Source organism: Doryrhamphus excisus, chromosome 7 (genome assembly GCF_030265055.1).
Source record: "Doryrhamphus excisus isolate RoL2022-K1 chromosome 7, RoL_Dexc_1.0, whole genome shotgun sequence".
NCBI classification, from domain to species: Eukaryota; Metazoa; Chordata; class Actinopteri; order Syngnathiformes; family Syngnathidae; genus Doryrhamphus; species Doryrhamphus excisus.
In genome coordinates, this window is record NC_080472.1 from 678,465 (window position 1) to 691,797 (window position 13,333).

The 13,333-nt window shown below is 34.1% G+C and overlaps 2 protein-coding genes across 5 annotated transcripts in view; one reads left to right on the forward strand and one right to left on the reverse strand.

The window, feature by feature from the left end:
• The window catches only part of apba2b (amyloid beta (A4) precursor protein-binding, family A, member 2b), a 49,524-nt gene extending 46,257 nt beyond the window's left edge, over positions 1-3,267 (forward strand). For all 3 annotated transcript variants that reach the window (XM_058078748.1, XM_058078750.1, XM_058078749.1), the window contains one exon: positions 1,346-3,267. In XM_058078748.1, coding sequence (XP_057934731.1) covers positions 1,346-1,417 — 72 coding nt within the window. In that variant the 3' untranslated portion in view covers positions 1,418-3,267. The remainder of the gene's footprint in view (positions 1-1,345) is intronic.
• On the reverse strand, positions 1,492-12,982 carry sord (sorbitol dehydrogenase). 2 transcript variants are annotated; one of them, XM_058078760.1, is made up of 10 exons: positions 12,786-12,982; positions 12,645-12,678; positions 10,342-10,506; positions 10,084-10,243; positions 9,887-10,005; positions 7,823-7,888; positions 7,558-7,736; positions 5,914-6,035; positions 5,643-5,824; positions 1,492-3,944 (listed from the first exon to the last, which is right to left on the reverse strand). In XM_058078760.1, the coding sequence occupies exons 1-9, from the start codon at positions 12,837-12,839 to the stop codon at positions 5,659-5,661; spliced, it is 1,065 nt and encodes a 354-aa protein (XP_057934743.1). In that variant the 5' UTR covers positions 12,840-12,982; the 3' UTR covers positions 1,492-3,944; positions 5,643-5,658. The 2 variants fall into 2 exon arrangements, with proteins under 2 accessions (XP_057934743.1, XP_057934742.1); XM_058078759.1 differs by having other exon boundaries at positions 1,492-5,824.
• Between the last annotated feature and the right edge of the window lie 351 nt (positions 12,983-13,333).

Genomic DNA, 13,333 nt, shown 5'->3' on the forward strand with positions numbered 1-13,333 from the left:
TCCAACAGGTCTTGCTAGCGCTAGCTTGGAGTTAGCTTATGTTCAAATACGCTCCAACAAAACCACTTTAATAACAACTCTGTCTTTTATCGACTTTCTCAAATCTTTAAAGTCGACTTTCTCAAATCTTTAAAGCTATTAGTGTAAGTATTTTATACTTTACACGCACCTGTGGTAAAGAATAAAGGAGTTGATGTCTCATCTTCCTCTGTCGTCGCCTCACGTACTCTGCACCACCATCGCCCTCTAGTGGACATACGGGTATTACAACCATAGCATCAAGTGCAGCCTGTGGCCCATTTATTTATTATTAATTTAAAAAAATAAAATAAAATCAAAACATGAAAACAAAGAAGTTGTCAATTAATACAAAAAAATAATTTTACAAGAATATTATCAGAAAATATAATTTTATTATTTATTAAAAAAATAAAATAAAATCAAAACATGAAAAGAAAGAAGTTGTCAATTAATTAAAAAAAATTGTCATTTTACAAGAATTATATCAGAAAATATAATTTTATTATTTATTAAAAAAAATAAAAACATGAAAATAAAGTTGTCAATTAATACAAAAAAGTCATTTTTATTAGAATATTATTAGAAAATATAATTTTATTATTTATTTAAAAAATAAAATAATATCAAAACATGAAAAGAAAGAAGTTGTCAATTAATTAAAAAAATTGTCATTTTACAAGAATTATATCAGAAAATATAATTTTATTATTTATTAAAAAATAAAATAAAAACATGAAAATAAAGTTGTCAATTAATACAAAAAGTCATATTTTATTAGAATTTAGAAAATATAATTTTATTATTTATTAAAAAGAATAAAATATCAAAACATGAAAAAAAGTTGTCATTTAATACAAAAAATTGTCATTTTACAAGAATAATATTATCAGAAAATATAATTTTATTATTTATTGACAAAATAAAATATCAAAACATGAAAAAAAGAAGTCGTCATTTAAAACAAAAAAAATGCTTTTTTAAAAGACTAATATTATCAGAAAATATAATCGCAACAAATGTTTTATTAAAGTCGCAATATTACGATAATCAAACTAAACAATGAAGTTGTACATTTTGGAAAATTTTGGTTTGCAAAAAAATGTTCCAATGTTCCAATAATAAAGTAGAAAGTCATAATTCTGAGATTAAAAGTCTAAATTATGAGATAAAAGTCATAATTATGAGCTAAAAAATCATAATTTGAGATAAAAAGTCATTAAAAAAACAATAGCAGAAATGTAAAAAAAAAAGAGCTGTGCTTTTACAACAACAACAACAACGTATGACATAAAACTCCCGCTTTTTGACTTGTTTGTCTCTCTAGATTCACATGAAGACGATGCCTGCCGCCATGTTCCGACTCCTCACGGGCCAGGAGACGCCGATGTACATATGAAGCCATGAAAGGATCCACAAAAACAATAACAACAACAAAAAACTGTTATTGTACAAACCCGGAGGTGAATGATGAATTGTCGCCTTTTTTTGTTTGTCCCATCGTTAAAAAAAAAAAAAAAACATCTCGTTTGTGCTCTCGTTTCCCCATCAGTGACGTCAAAAAGACTTACTATTTTTTTATACTCATGCACGTAAAGGCCAGATTCCTTCCCCTTGATTATTTATTTCCTGTGGACGGAGCGTCGTTGTACATTTTTACTGAACTCTTCCGTCCCGCTGCCAAGCAGGAAGTGGTTTTTGATGGTTTGAGGTCGAATCCATTGAAACCTGCTAAGCGGATGAATCTTAATGTGGATTAGTGAATGAAACTGGTGTGTGCAGGAAGAAATGCCATATATGGGCGTAGGACCAGAGCTGTCCTATCTAGTCTTTGAGCACAGACTGATGACGACGCCAATGGCGACATTCACCATATAGGCCATATGTAGTGTATGTTCCACTTTATTTAACATGGCAATACACGCCCGCCTTGGCAGACTTTTTCCATGGAAGTCCGCTTCCGACACTGGAAAGGGAAAATAGATCCCGACGGTAGGTCACGATTGTGAGATAAAAAGACGTGAATATGGAATAAAGTTGAATTTGTGAATCTAAGAAAGTCATATATTAGGAAAAAAAAGTCAATATTAGGAGCTAAAACATTACAGTTACAGTTACAAAAAGTCATAATTATGAGATAAAACTATAAGATAAAGTCCAAATTATGAGATAATAAAGTTAATAAAGTTGCATGTATAATTGAGATACAAAGTCATATATATATACGCATATATAAAAGATAAAAACTAAGAATTCAGAAATTAAAAGTCACAATTATGATAGAAATTCACAATTGAGATAAAAAAAAAGTCAAAAATATGCCATGGAAATTCAAACTTATGATTAAAAAGTCAAATTTACGACATAAAAAAAGTCAAAATTCTGAGATAAAAAAATCACAATTGAGTTAAAAAGTCCAAATGATGAGGTAATAACTCTATAAAAGTCGCATGTATGAGACAAAAAGTCAACATTCTTACATGAAAATGTCAAAATTATGAGATTAAAAGCCAAAATTATGACATAAAAATTCACAAAAGTCAAAGTGTCTTGATACAAATGTCATAATTATGAGATAGAATTCCATAATTGAGATAAAAAGTCATATATATGAGGTAAAAACTAATAATTCTGAAATATAAAGCCATAACTATGACGTATAAATTCATAATTGAGATTAAAAGTCAAAAATATGACATGAAAAGTCAAAATTATGATTAAAAAGTCACAAAAGTCAAGGTTTTTAGATACAAATGATAAAAACTAAGAAAAGATAAAAACTAAGAATTCAGAAATAAAAAGTCAAAAAAAATAAAAATAAAATATGCCATGAAAATTCAAAATTATGATTAAAACGTTATGATTATGATTAAAAAGTCAAAAAGTCAAATTTACGACATAAAAAAGTCAAAATTCTGAGATAAAAAATTATAATTGAGAAAAAAAAGTCACATTTATTAGGTAAAATGCCATAAATATGACATAAAAAGTAAAAATTCTAAAATAAAACATCATAAATAGGACATGAAAAATCGAAATTAATAAATTTGAATTCAATAAATTGAAATTAAAAGTCAAAAATATGTCATGAAAAGTCAAAATTCTGATTAAAAAGTCACAAAAGTACAGATACAAATGTCATAATTATGAGATAGAATTCCATAATTGAGATACAAACTCTTATATATATATATATATGTATATATATGTATATGTATATGTATATATATATATATATATATATATATGTATGATAAAAACTAAGGATTCAGAAATAAAAAGTCACAATTATGATATAAATTCCCAATTGAGATAAAAAGTCAAAAATATGCCATGAAAATTCAAAATTATGATTACAAAGTCAAATTTACGACAAAAAAGTCAAAATTCTGAGATAAAAAATTATAATTGAGAAAAAATAAAATAAAACATCATATATAGGACATAAAAAGTCATAAATATGAGCTAAAAAAAACAAATTATTGTGATATAAAAAGCCAATTATGAGATAAAAAGTGAAATTATGAGTTGCCTTCTTGTCACTCAAAATATTCACTTTTTTTTCCACAGTTCTGACTTTCCCATCTCATTCATACTTTTTATCTCATAATTGTGACTTCCTTCCATTTGTCGGAAAGGGTCTTCCATACTTTTCTAAATATCATCCACTCGTCAAAATAACAATAACACAAGTTGGTTGAATGCATCACGTCTGCTTCCTGTGGCGTACACGCGTGTGTTGATCTTTGGTGTTCCTGACTGAAGTGAATGTAAAACTGTAACGTGAGCCGTTCCATTGCCATGCCAAGTATTTGAATGTGTGTACATAATGAAAACAAACTCGTCAAGTATTGTGCTAATCATGTCGGAAGAGAGGGTTTTGGTCACTGCAAACATCCTCCCACTCCGGCATTGGACGCTGGGATCTAGGAAGTAAGAATCACACTGTGACAGGGGGCAAAAAAAACAAAAAAAAAAAGGTCTTACCGCAGCGAGTAAGGCTTTTTAACGATGCACTGTACTCCATTTAATCGCGTTCTAACATGATCTGTGTGCATGCCTCGTAATGTTGTATCATGTCATTGTGGCAAAGGTAATAAAACTGGAGATAAAACCTCCATGATTGTTTTGGGACTGGAGCTTCGGTCTCGCATTGGGGCAAAACATGTTAGGTCTTCATATATAAAAATACTAACAAAAAATAACTTTAGATCTCCTTATAGCAACAACACATCCAATCATTAATCATTAAATACTGTTATATTAGCAGAATAGGCCCCGCTCTAATTGTGAGGGCAAGGTGAGTAGCGGCGAGAGGCCAATCACAGGTCACATATAGACAAACAACCTTTCACACTCATGCTAACATGCTAACAATGAGCGTGATAGTGCTAGTCTTTATATCCGTCTACCTATGAAAATGGCTAAAAATGCTGCGATGCCAATGTTAATGTGCTAGTGATGCTAACATTAGCATGCAAACATATACAACCATTCATACTTATGCTAACATGCTAACAATGAGCATGATAGTGCTAGTCTTTATATCTGTCTACCTATGAAAACGGCTAAAAATGCTACTCTGCCAATGTTAACGTGCTAGCAATGCTAACATTAGCATGCAAACGTATACAACCATTCACACTCATGCTAACATGCTAACAATGAGCATGATAGTGCTAGTCTTTATATCTGTCTACCTATGAAAACGGCTAAAAATGCTACTCTGCCAATGTTAACGTGCTAGCAATGCTAACATTAGCATGCAAACGTATACAACCATTCACACTCATGCTAACATGCTAACAATGAGCATGATAGTGCTAGTCTTTATATCTGTCTACCTATGAAAACGGCTAAAAATGCTACTCTGCCAATGTTAACGTGCTAACAATGCTAACATTAGCATGCAAATATATAATAGTGCCAATATTTTATATATGTGTCGAGCTAAAAAAATGCTATTGTGCTAATGTTAGCATGCCAACACCGAACATGATAGTGCTAACTCTTTATATATCTGTCTACCTATGAAAATGGTTACAAATGCTACGATGCCAATGTTAACATGCTAGCAATGCTAACATTAGCATGCAAACATATAAATGTGCCAATTTTTTATATATATGTGTCGAGCTAAAAAAAATGCTATTGTGCTAATGTTAGCATGCTAACACCGAACATGATAGTCGAAAGAACGTCGAAACAAATCAAACAAAATAATAAATAATAAATAATACAAAAATATATAATAATAATAATAAATTTACTATTATTATAAATTCATAGCGCAAAGTGCACATATAGCAGATTGCATGACACTTTTACAGATACAATAATTCCAGGTGGACTGTTAGGTGTAAAATATAGAGTCTGCCCCCCCCCAATTTTGTTCAATCAATGCGGCCCTGCCCACCCCTGGTGTAGATGGTAATTTGATGCTCTGGTGCCCCCTTCTGGTGCTAATTAAGGAATGCGGGTGGTGTCTTACCATCCAAATAGTATCACCACAAATTCAAGTTAAGACAAATTAATCAAATTTATTTTTTAAAAAATGTAAAATAATTTGTAATATATGTATTATAATTGATCAAATGTGTCACTAATGGTTAACAATAACTCACTTAGTGGATTCAGTGTTTAGGGATTCTGGTCATTGGGGTCACACTTCAACATGACCTTTATTCCCGTACCCTGACGTGTGGTCTCAAACGCCTGGGCCGCCTGCTCCAGGGGGAAGCGATGAGTGACCAGAGGCTTCACGTTGACTTTTCCCGACGCCAACATGGCGATGGCCATAGGCCAGCTGCATCACACAGTGAGAGTGTTAGCGTCAGTAAAATCCAAGAGAATAGCATAGCATAGCATAGCCACGATCCATCGACTTAAACATACGTGTTGCAGTAGCGGAAGACGCCTCTGATGTCGACTTCTCGGATAGACGCGCTGACAAGAGGAATGGTGGTCATTTGGGACCCGAGACCCACCGTCACCACTACGCCTCCTGGACGGGTGGCCTAGTAGAGAACAGAAACAATAGAAAATGAATGAATGTTATGTGTTTGCATGCTAATTAGCACAATAGCATTTTTTAGCTCGACACGTATATAAAAAATTGGCACTATTATGTTATGTGTTTGCATGCTAATGTTAGTATTGCTAGCATGTTAACATTGGCAGAGTAGCATTTTTAGCCATTTTCATAGGTAGACACTATAATGCTAGGACTAAGATGTAGTACTATCATGTTCGGTGTTAGCATGCTAACAATAGCATTTTTTAGCTCGACATACATAAAAAATTGGCACTATTATGTTATGTATTTGCATGCTAATGTTAGTATTAGTAACATTAGCATTGCTACAATGCTAATGTAGCAATGCTACATTAGCATTGCTAACATTACCATTGCTACAATAATGTTAGTATTAGTAACACTAGCATTGTAGCATTTTTAGACAGGTAGACAGATATAAAGACAATCATGCTCATTGTTAGCATGTTAGCATGAGTGTGAATGGTTGTTTGTCTATATGTGCCCTGTGATTGGCTGGCTCGCCCAAATACAGCTGGGATAGGCTCCAGCACCCACACGCTATGTGTTTGCATGCTAATGCTAGTATTGCTAGCATGTAAACATTGGCAGAGTAGCATTTTGAGTAGCATTTTGAGCCATTTTCATAGGTAGACACATAATGCTAGGACTAAGACTTAGCATTATCATGTTCAGTGTTAGCGTGCTAACATTAGCACAATAGCATTTTTTTTAGCTCGACACATAAAAAATTGGCACTATTATGTTATGTGTTTGCATAATGTTAGTATTGCTAGCATGTTAACATTGGCATTGTAGCATTTTTAGCCATTTTCATAGGTAGACACTTATAGCACAATACTTGACTTAGCACTATCATGTATAAAGATTTAGCACTATTATGTTCAGTGCTAGCATGCTAACATTGGCATTTTTTTAGCTTGACACATATATAAAAATATATGTTTGCATGCTAATGTTAGTATTGCTAGCATGTTAACATTGGCATTGGAGCATTTTTAGCCATTTTCATAGGTAGACACTTGTATAAAGATTTAGCACTATCATGTTCAGTGCTAGCATGCTAACATTAGCATTTTATTTAGCCCGACACATATGTAAAAAAATTTGTTTGCATGCTAATGTTATTATTGCTAGCATGTTAACATTAGCATTGGAGAATTTTTTGCCATTTTCATAGGTAAACAGATATAAAGACTTAGCACTATCATGCTCATTGTTAGCATGTTAGCATGAGTGTGAATGGTTGTTTGTCTATATGTGCCTTGTGATTGGCTGGCCACCAGTCCAGGGTGTACCCAGACAGCTGGGATAGGCTCCAGCGCCGTGCATGACAGGAAGGAACAAATAGAAAAGTGTACATTGTAGGGACATTTTTAACACACTATATGTTCCAAATATGAAAACTGTAAATAGTTCATAGTTATATTATTATTTTGTTGTAAAACTACCCTTTACCAGGAAGCAGTACATGGTGCACGTACGTAGATAGCAGTCTGAATACTGCTCTCGACACCGCTACATTCAGCGGTGATGTGAGGCTGCTCCCCCAGCATGTCCTCCACCCTCTTGGCCAACTGCTGGGGTTCATCCCCTCTCTTCACCAGCATCTGGAAGTCCGCCCCCAACTCCTTGGCCATGGCCAGACGCTCGGGGAAGAGGTCTGAGTGTGACAATGGTAAGATTGGAGAGAAAAACACTTTTTTTTGTTGTTGTTTGTTTTTAATATGAGGAGGAGACGGTATTCACCTGAAATGACAACCTGTGCAGCCCCCATCGCCTTGGCTACAAGCAGACAGACCAACCCGATTGGCCCTGTAGAACAACAGGAGAGAGACCCCAATTAAACACAAATATACCACACAGGCGGTATCTTTTCTACTTCAAACTCCAATGTCTGAACATAAAATACATTGCATAAGCAGTATCGCCAATATGGCTGTCAATAATGTCCCTTATGTTGAATTTTCTCTTGAGTAAATAATACAAAAAGTTGGATAAAAATGCATTAAAACAGGAGAATTAAGCGTTACTTTTAATTATTGCAATAACTCCTCTCATAATTGCAATGAATGACAGCGCCCACTATGCTCCAACCCAAAAAAACAAAAAAAAACAACTCCAAATAAGACTGGAAATAATCCACAAAACTGGATAAATGCAGTAGAAACAGCAGAATAAAAAGTAGTTTCATTACATATGAAAATTACAATAATTAAAATAAACGACAGTAGCCACTATGCTCCATAAACAAACTTATAGGACTCCAAATAAGACTAGAAATAATCCACAAAACAGGATAAATGCAGTAAAAACAGCAGAATAAAAAGTAGTTTCATTGCATATGAAAATTACAATAATTAAAATAAATGACAGTGGCCACTAAGCTCAAAAAACAAACCTATAGGACTCCAAATAAGACTAGAAATAATCCATAAAACTGGATAAATGCAGTAAAAACAGCAGAATAAAAAGTAGTTTCATTACATATGAAAATTACAATAATTAAAATAAATGACAGTGGCCACTATGCTCAAAAAACAAACCTATAGAACTCCAAATAAGACTAGAAATAATCCATAAAACTGGATAAATGCAGTAAAAACTGCAGAATAACAAGTAGTTTCATTGCATATGAAAATTACAATAATTAAAATAAATGACAGTGGCCACTATGCTCAAAAAACAAACCTATAGGACTCCAAATAAGACTAGAAATAATCCAAAAAAATTAGATAAATGCAACAGAAACAGCAGAATAACAAGTAGTTTCATTACATATGAAAAATGCAATAATTAAAATAAATGACAGTGGCCACTCCGCTCCATAAACAAACCTATAGGACTCCAAATAAGACTGGAAATAATCCAAAACACTGGATAAATGCAGTAAAAACAGCTGAATAAAAAGTTGTTTCATTACATATGAAAATTACAATAATTAAAATAAATGACAGTGGCCACTAAGCTCAAAAAACAAACCTATAGGACTCCAAATAAGACTAGAAATAATCCAAAAAAATGTGATAAATGCAGTAAAACAGCAGAAAAAAAAGTAGTTTCAATATATATGAAAAATACAATAATTAAAATAAATGACAGTGGCCACTATGCTCCATAAACAAACCTATAGGACTCCAAATAAGACTAGAAATAATCCAAAAAAATGTGATAAATGCAGTAAAACAGCAGAATAAAAAGTTGTTTCATTACATATGAAAATTACAATAATTAAAATAAACGGCAGTAGCCACTATGCTCAAAAATCAAACCTATAGAACTCCAAATAAGACTGGAAATAATCCAAAAAACTGGATAAATGCAGTAAAAACAGCAGAATAAAAAGTTTTTTCATTACATATGAAAAATACAATAATTAAAATAAATGACAGTAGCCACTATGCTCCATAAACAAACCTATAGGACTGCAAATAAGACTAGAAATAATCCAAAAAACTGGATAAATGCAGTAAAAACAGCAGAATAAAAAGTTGTTTCATTATATATGAAAAATACAAAAATTAAAATAAATGACAGTGGACACTATGCTCAAAAATCAAACCTATAGGACTCTAAATAAGACTAGAAATAATCCACAAAACTGGATAAATGCAGTAAAAACTGCAGAATAAAAAGTAGTTTCATTGCATATGAAAATTACAATAATTAAAATAAATGACAGTGGCCACTACGCTCCATAAACAAACCTATAGGACTCCAAATAAGACTGAAAATAATCCACAAAATTGAATAAATGCAGTCAAAACTGCCACAAAAAAAGCTGTGAGTGCCTTGCTTTGAGGAGAATCGTACCTGCACCACACACCAGCACGGTGCTGCCGAGTGTCACGCCGGCCCTGCGGCAGGCGTGGATGCCCACGGACAGCGGTTCAATCAGCGCACCCTCCTCGTATGTCACATTGTGAGGCAACCTGAACAGGAAATACAAACAGGATGTGAGGCAAAGATGACGTAAAAAAAAAAGGGGGTTGGGTCATGTCAGGTGTTACTTGTAGCAGAAGTTAGCGCTGTGCGTGTAGTATCGGCACAGGTTGCCATCATCGGGCGGCGTGGCGCAGAAAAAGATAGACGGGGACAAGTTGTAGCGTCCGTTTTTGAAAAACTCGTCCATTTCTCGGGGGACACCTGGTTCAATGGCGACTCGGTCACCTGAAAAAAAAATAAATAAATAAAAATAATAATAATAATAAATAAAATGAGTGCAAATCTACAGGTAGGTTTCATGCAAGTATTTCAGCTTTACTCACCGACTTGAAGGTGCTTGACCGCCGAGCCCACCTTGACCACCCGACCCGCCGCTTCGTGACCCAGCACCATTGGCTTGGTGAGCACAAAGTCGCCGATGCGGCCGTTCTGCCAGTAGTGCACGTCGGAGCCGCAGATGCCCACCGAGTGCATCTGGATCAGGACCTCTGGAGAAGCAAAGCACAACCCCATCACCTTTAGAACTGCTATTTTTTTCCGATATAGTCGTATTTCCAAATAAATACAAATTTCGCCCAAAATATCGCCTTTTTAACAACCAGGAACAACTGCAATCAAGTTTGTAATAACTTGCAATGAGTCTCTAACAGTGTTGTTGGTCAATTTTTATCACTGCAAGTCTTCCAGGTCCCGAAGCAGCAAAATCAGCCCCGAACCATCACACTACCTCCACCATATTTTACTGTTTACTTTTTAAATGACTTTTAATGCTGAATAATAAACATGTAATAACATATAATAATAAACATCAGACCGCAGAGTAGCTTCCCTAAGGTCTTGGGCGGGATTTGGCAACCCGCGGCTCCGGGGCCATATGCGGCTCTTCAGCTAAAGTTGTTCACTAATAAGTGGTTGGGGCCCCCCTTAGCAGCAACAACTGCAATCAAGTTTGTGATAAACTTGCAATGAGTCTCTTACAGTGTTGTTGGTCAATTTTTATCACTGCAAGTCTTCCAGGTCCTGAAGCAGCAAAATCAGCCCCGGACCATCGCACTACCTCCACCATATTTTACTGTTTACTTTTTAAATGACTTTTAATGCTGAATAATAAACATCTAATAACATATAATAATAATAAACATCAGAGTATTTTCCCTAAGGTCTTGGGCGGGACTTGGCAACCCGCGGCTCCGGGGCAACATGCGGCTCTTCAGCTAAAGTTGTTCACTAATAAGTGGTTGGGGTCCCCCTTAGCAGCAACAACTGCAATCAAGTTTGTGATAACTTGCAATGAGTGTCTTACAGTGTTGTTGGTCAATTTTTCATGCTTCCATTTATCACTGCAAGTATTCCAGGTCCCGAAGCAGCAAAATCAGCCCCGGACCATCGCACTACCTCCACCATATTTTACTGTTACTTTTTAAATGACTTTTAATGCTGAATAATAAACGTCTAATGACATATAATAATAATAAACATCAGACCACAGAGTATTTTCCCTTAGGTCTTAGGCGGGACTTGGCAACCCGCGGTTCCGGGGCCACATGCGGCTCTTCAGCTAAAGTTGTTGGCGCCAAAGTAAACATACAAGGTAAGTTTACATTCATTTACACAGATGTTTGTCTTAAACAGTCGCATGAGTACTCAATCAACTCCGCTTTTTCGCCTCTGAACTACTTTGACACCCCAAAGTTCTACCAAATCCGTCAGTCTATCAACTCGTAATTCACTCTTCACGTGTCGGGTGAAGAGCGAACAAGTGAGCGTCCATTACACAAGAACATTGCACTTCTATTTGTTATATTCTGCTTTTAAAACAGGTAAAATAAAAAAAAGGAAAAAGAGTCAAACTTTAAATGTTTATCAGATGTTTTATACTGATGTTTGGTGGCACCAGACAATTTTTATTTAGTAAGCGAGGGGGTTAAAATGGCTCTTTTGATAGGAAAGGTTGCCACCCCCTGCCCGAAAGAAATAAACCACGACCATGGTTTTCTATGGGAAAAATATATACAATAAAAATAGTAATAAATTTACAATTGTCATAAAGTACATACAAACAAAATGGATCTAAAATATAATAATTTAAAAAATCTATATATAAAAAATGTCTTTACTAAAAGTTCAGTATATATTTTCTAATCCAATTATAATATTATAAATATTATTGTAAAATTGTTTGAATGGTACTACAGTATTAAACATGTTAAATAAGAACTATTAATAAGAATATGTTAACTCGCACAATTAGGCCCTGGCTAAAAATAAACCACGATCATGGTTTTCTATGGGGAAAAAATATATACAATAATAATAGTCATAAATTACCAATAGTCATAAAGTAAATACAAACAAAATGGATCTAAAAATATATTTTAATTTTCTTAAATATTAATAATATTATATATTATATATAATAATATGTAATATATAATATTAAATATTATAATAATAAATACTGATATTAAATATTAGTAAATGTATTGACTAAAAGTTCGGCATATATTTTCTAATCCAATTAGAATACAATAAAATATTATTGTAAGTCATAGATTTGCTGTTGTTTTACTACATGGTACTACAGTATTAAACATGTTAAATAAGAACTAAGTCTATTAACTCGTACCATGAGGCCCCGGCTCCTGAACATGGCGCTTCTCCTGAGGAAAAAGCAAACATATGTCCATTACCTGAGCTCATACACACCTTTCATCTTACTTGCTAAATGAACATATGCATATTATTTTCATAAAATGAGGGATCGTACCAGCCTGAGATCTCCCGGAGAATGCAGCACCACGGACAGATTATTAAACTCCATGACATTCGTCAAAAGCGTGGAAAGAAGCGAAGTGGAAGAGAGTAGATGGGTGCTGTCATGATCCGAGTGTCAAAGTACACGGACCCTTCTTTGTTGGCTTTATGGGTTGGTACCACAACAAACACATGATTGGCTAAAAAGGCGCCGGCATAGACCACTCAACGGGGGTGGGCGGATTTGTGTATGTCTTAAAAGAAAAGCAGCTTTAGCGTAAATAATAACTTTTCCATCACTATTTATTCACAACGCAAGTACCTATAGAACATATTACTAACTAGTATGCAATATTACCAGTTCTAACTCGACGCTGTTCGACATTCTTGTAATTATTACCCCTTAAAAATGTGGTCGAGTCACTCCGGCTAGTCGGACCACTCCAAAGATTCTCGAGAAGGGAGAGACCCACAGCGACGTATGGAAAATAATTATGAAAGCCGCGTGTTTTTTTTATAATTTAACACACTTCGCCAATTGAGTTAATTAAATATGATTTA

Excerpts from the sequence above, each read along its gene's own strand:
- sord (XM_058078760.1), bottom strand. The coding sequence starts at position 12,839 with ATGGAGTTTAATAATCTGTCCGTGGTGCTGCATTCTCCGGGAGATCTC. Across the intron at positions 10,507-12,644 it reads TCAGGAGCCGGGGCCTCATG|AGGTCCTGATCCAGATGCAC; the intron begins GTACGAGTTAAT and ends TTGCTTCTCCAG. Across the intron at positions 5,825-5,913 it reads GTCTTCCGCTACTGCAACAC|CTGGCCTATGGCCATCGCCA; the intron begins GTATGTTTAAGT and ends TGTGTGATGCAG.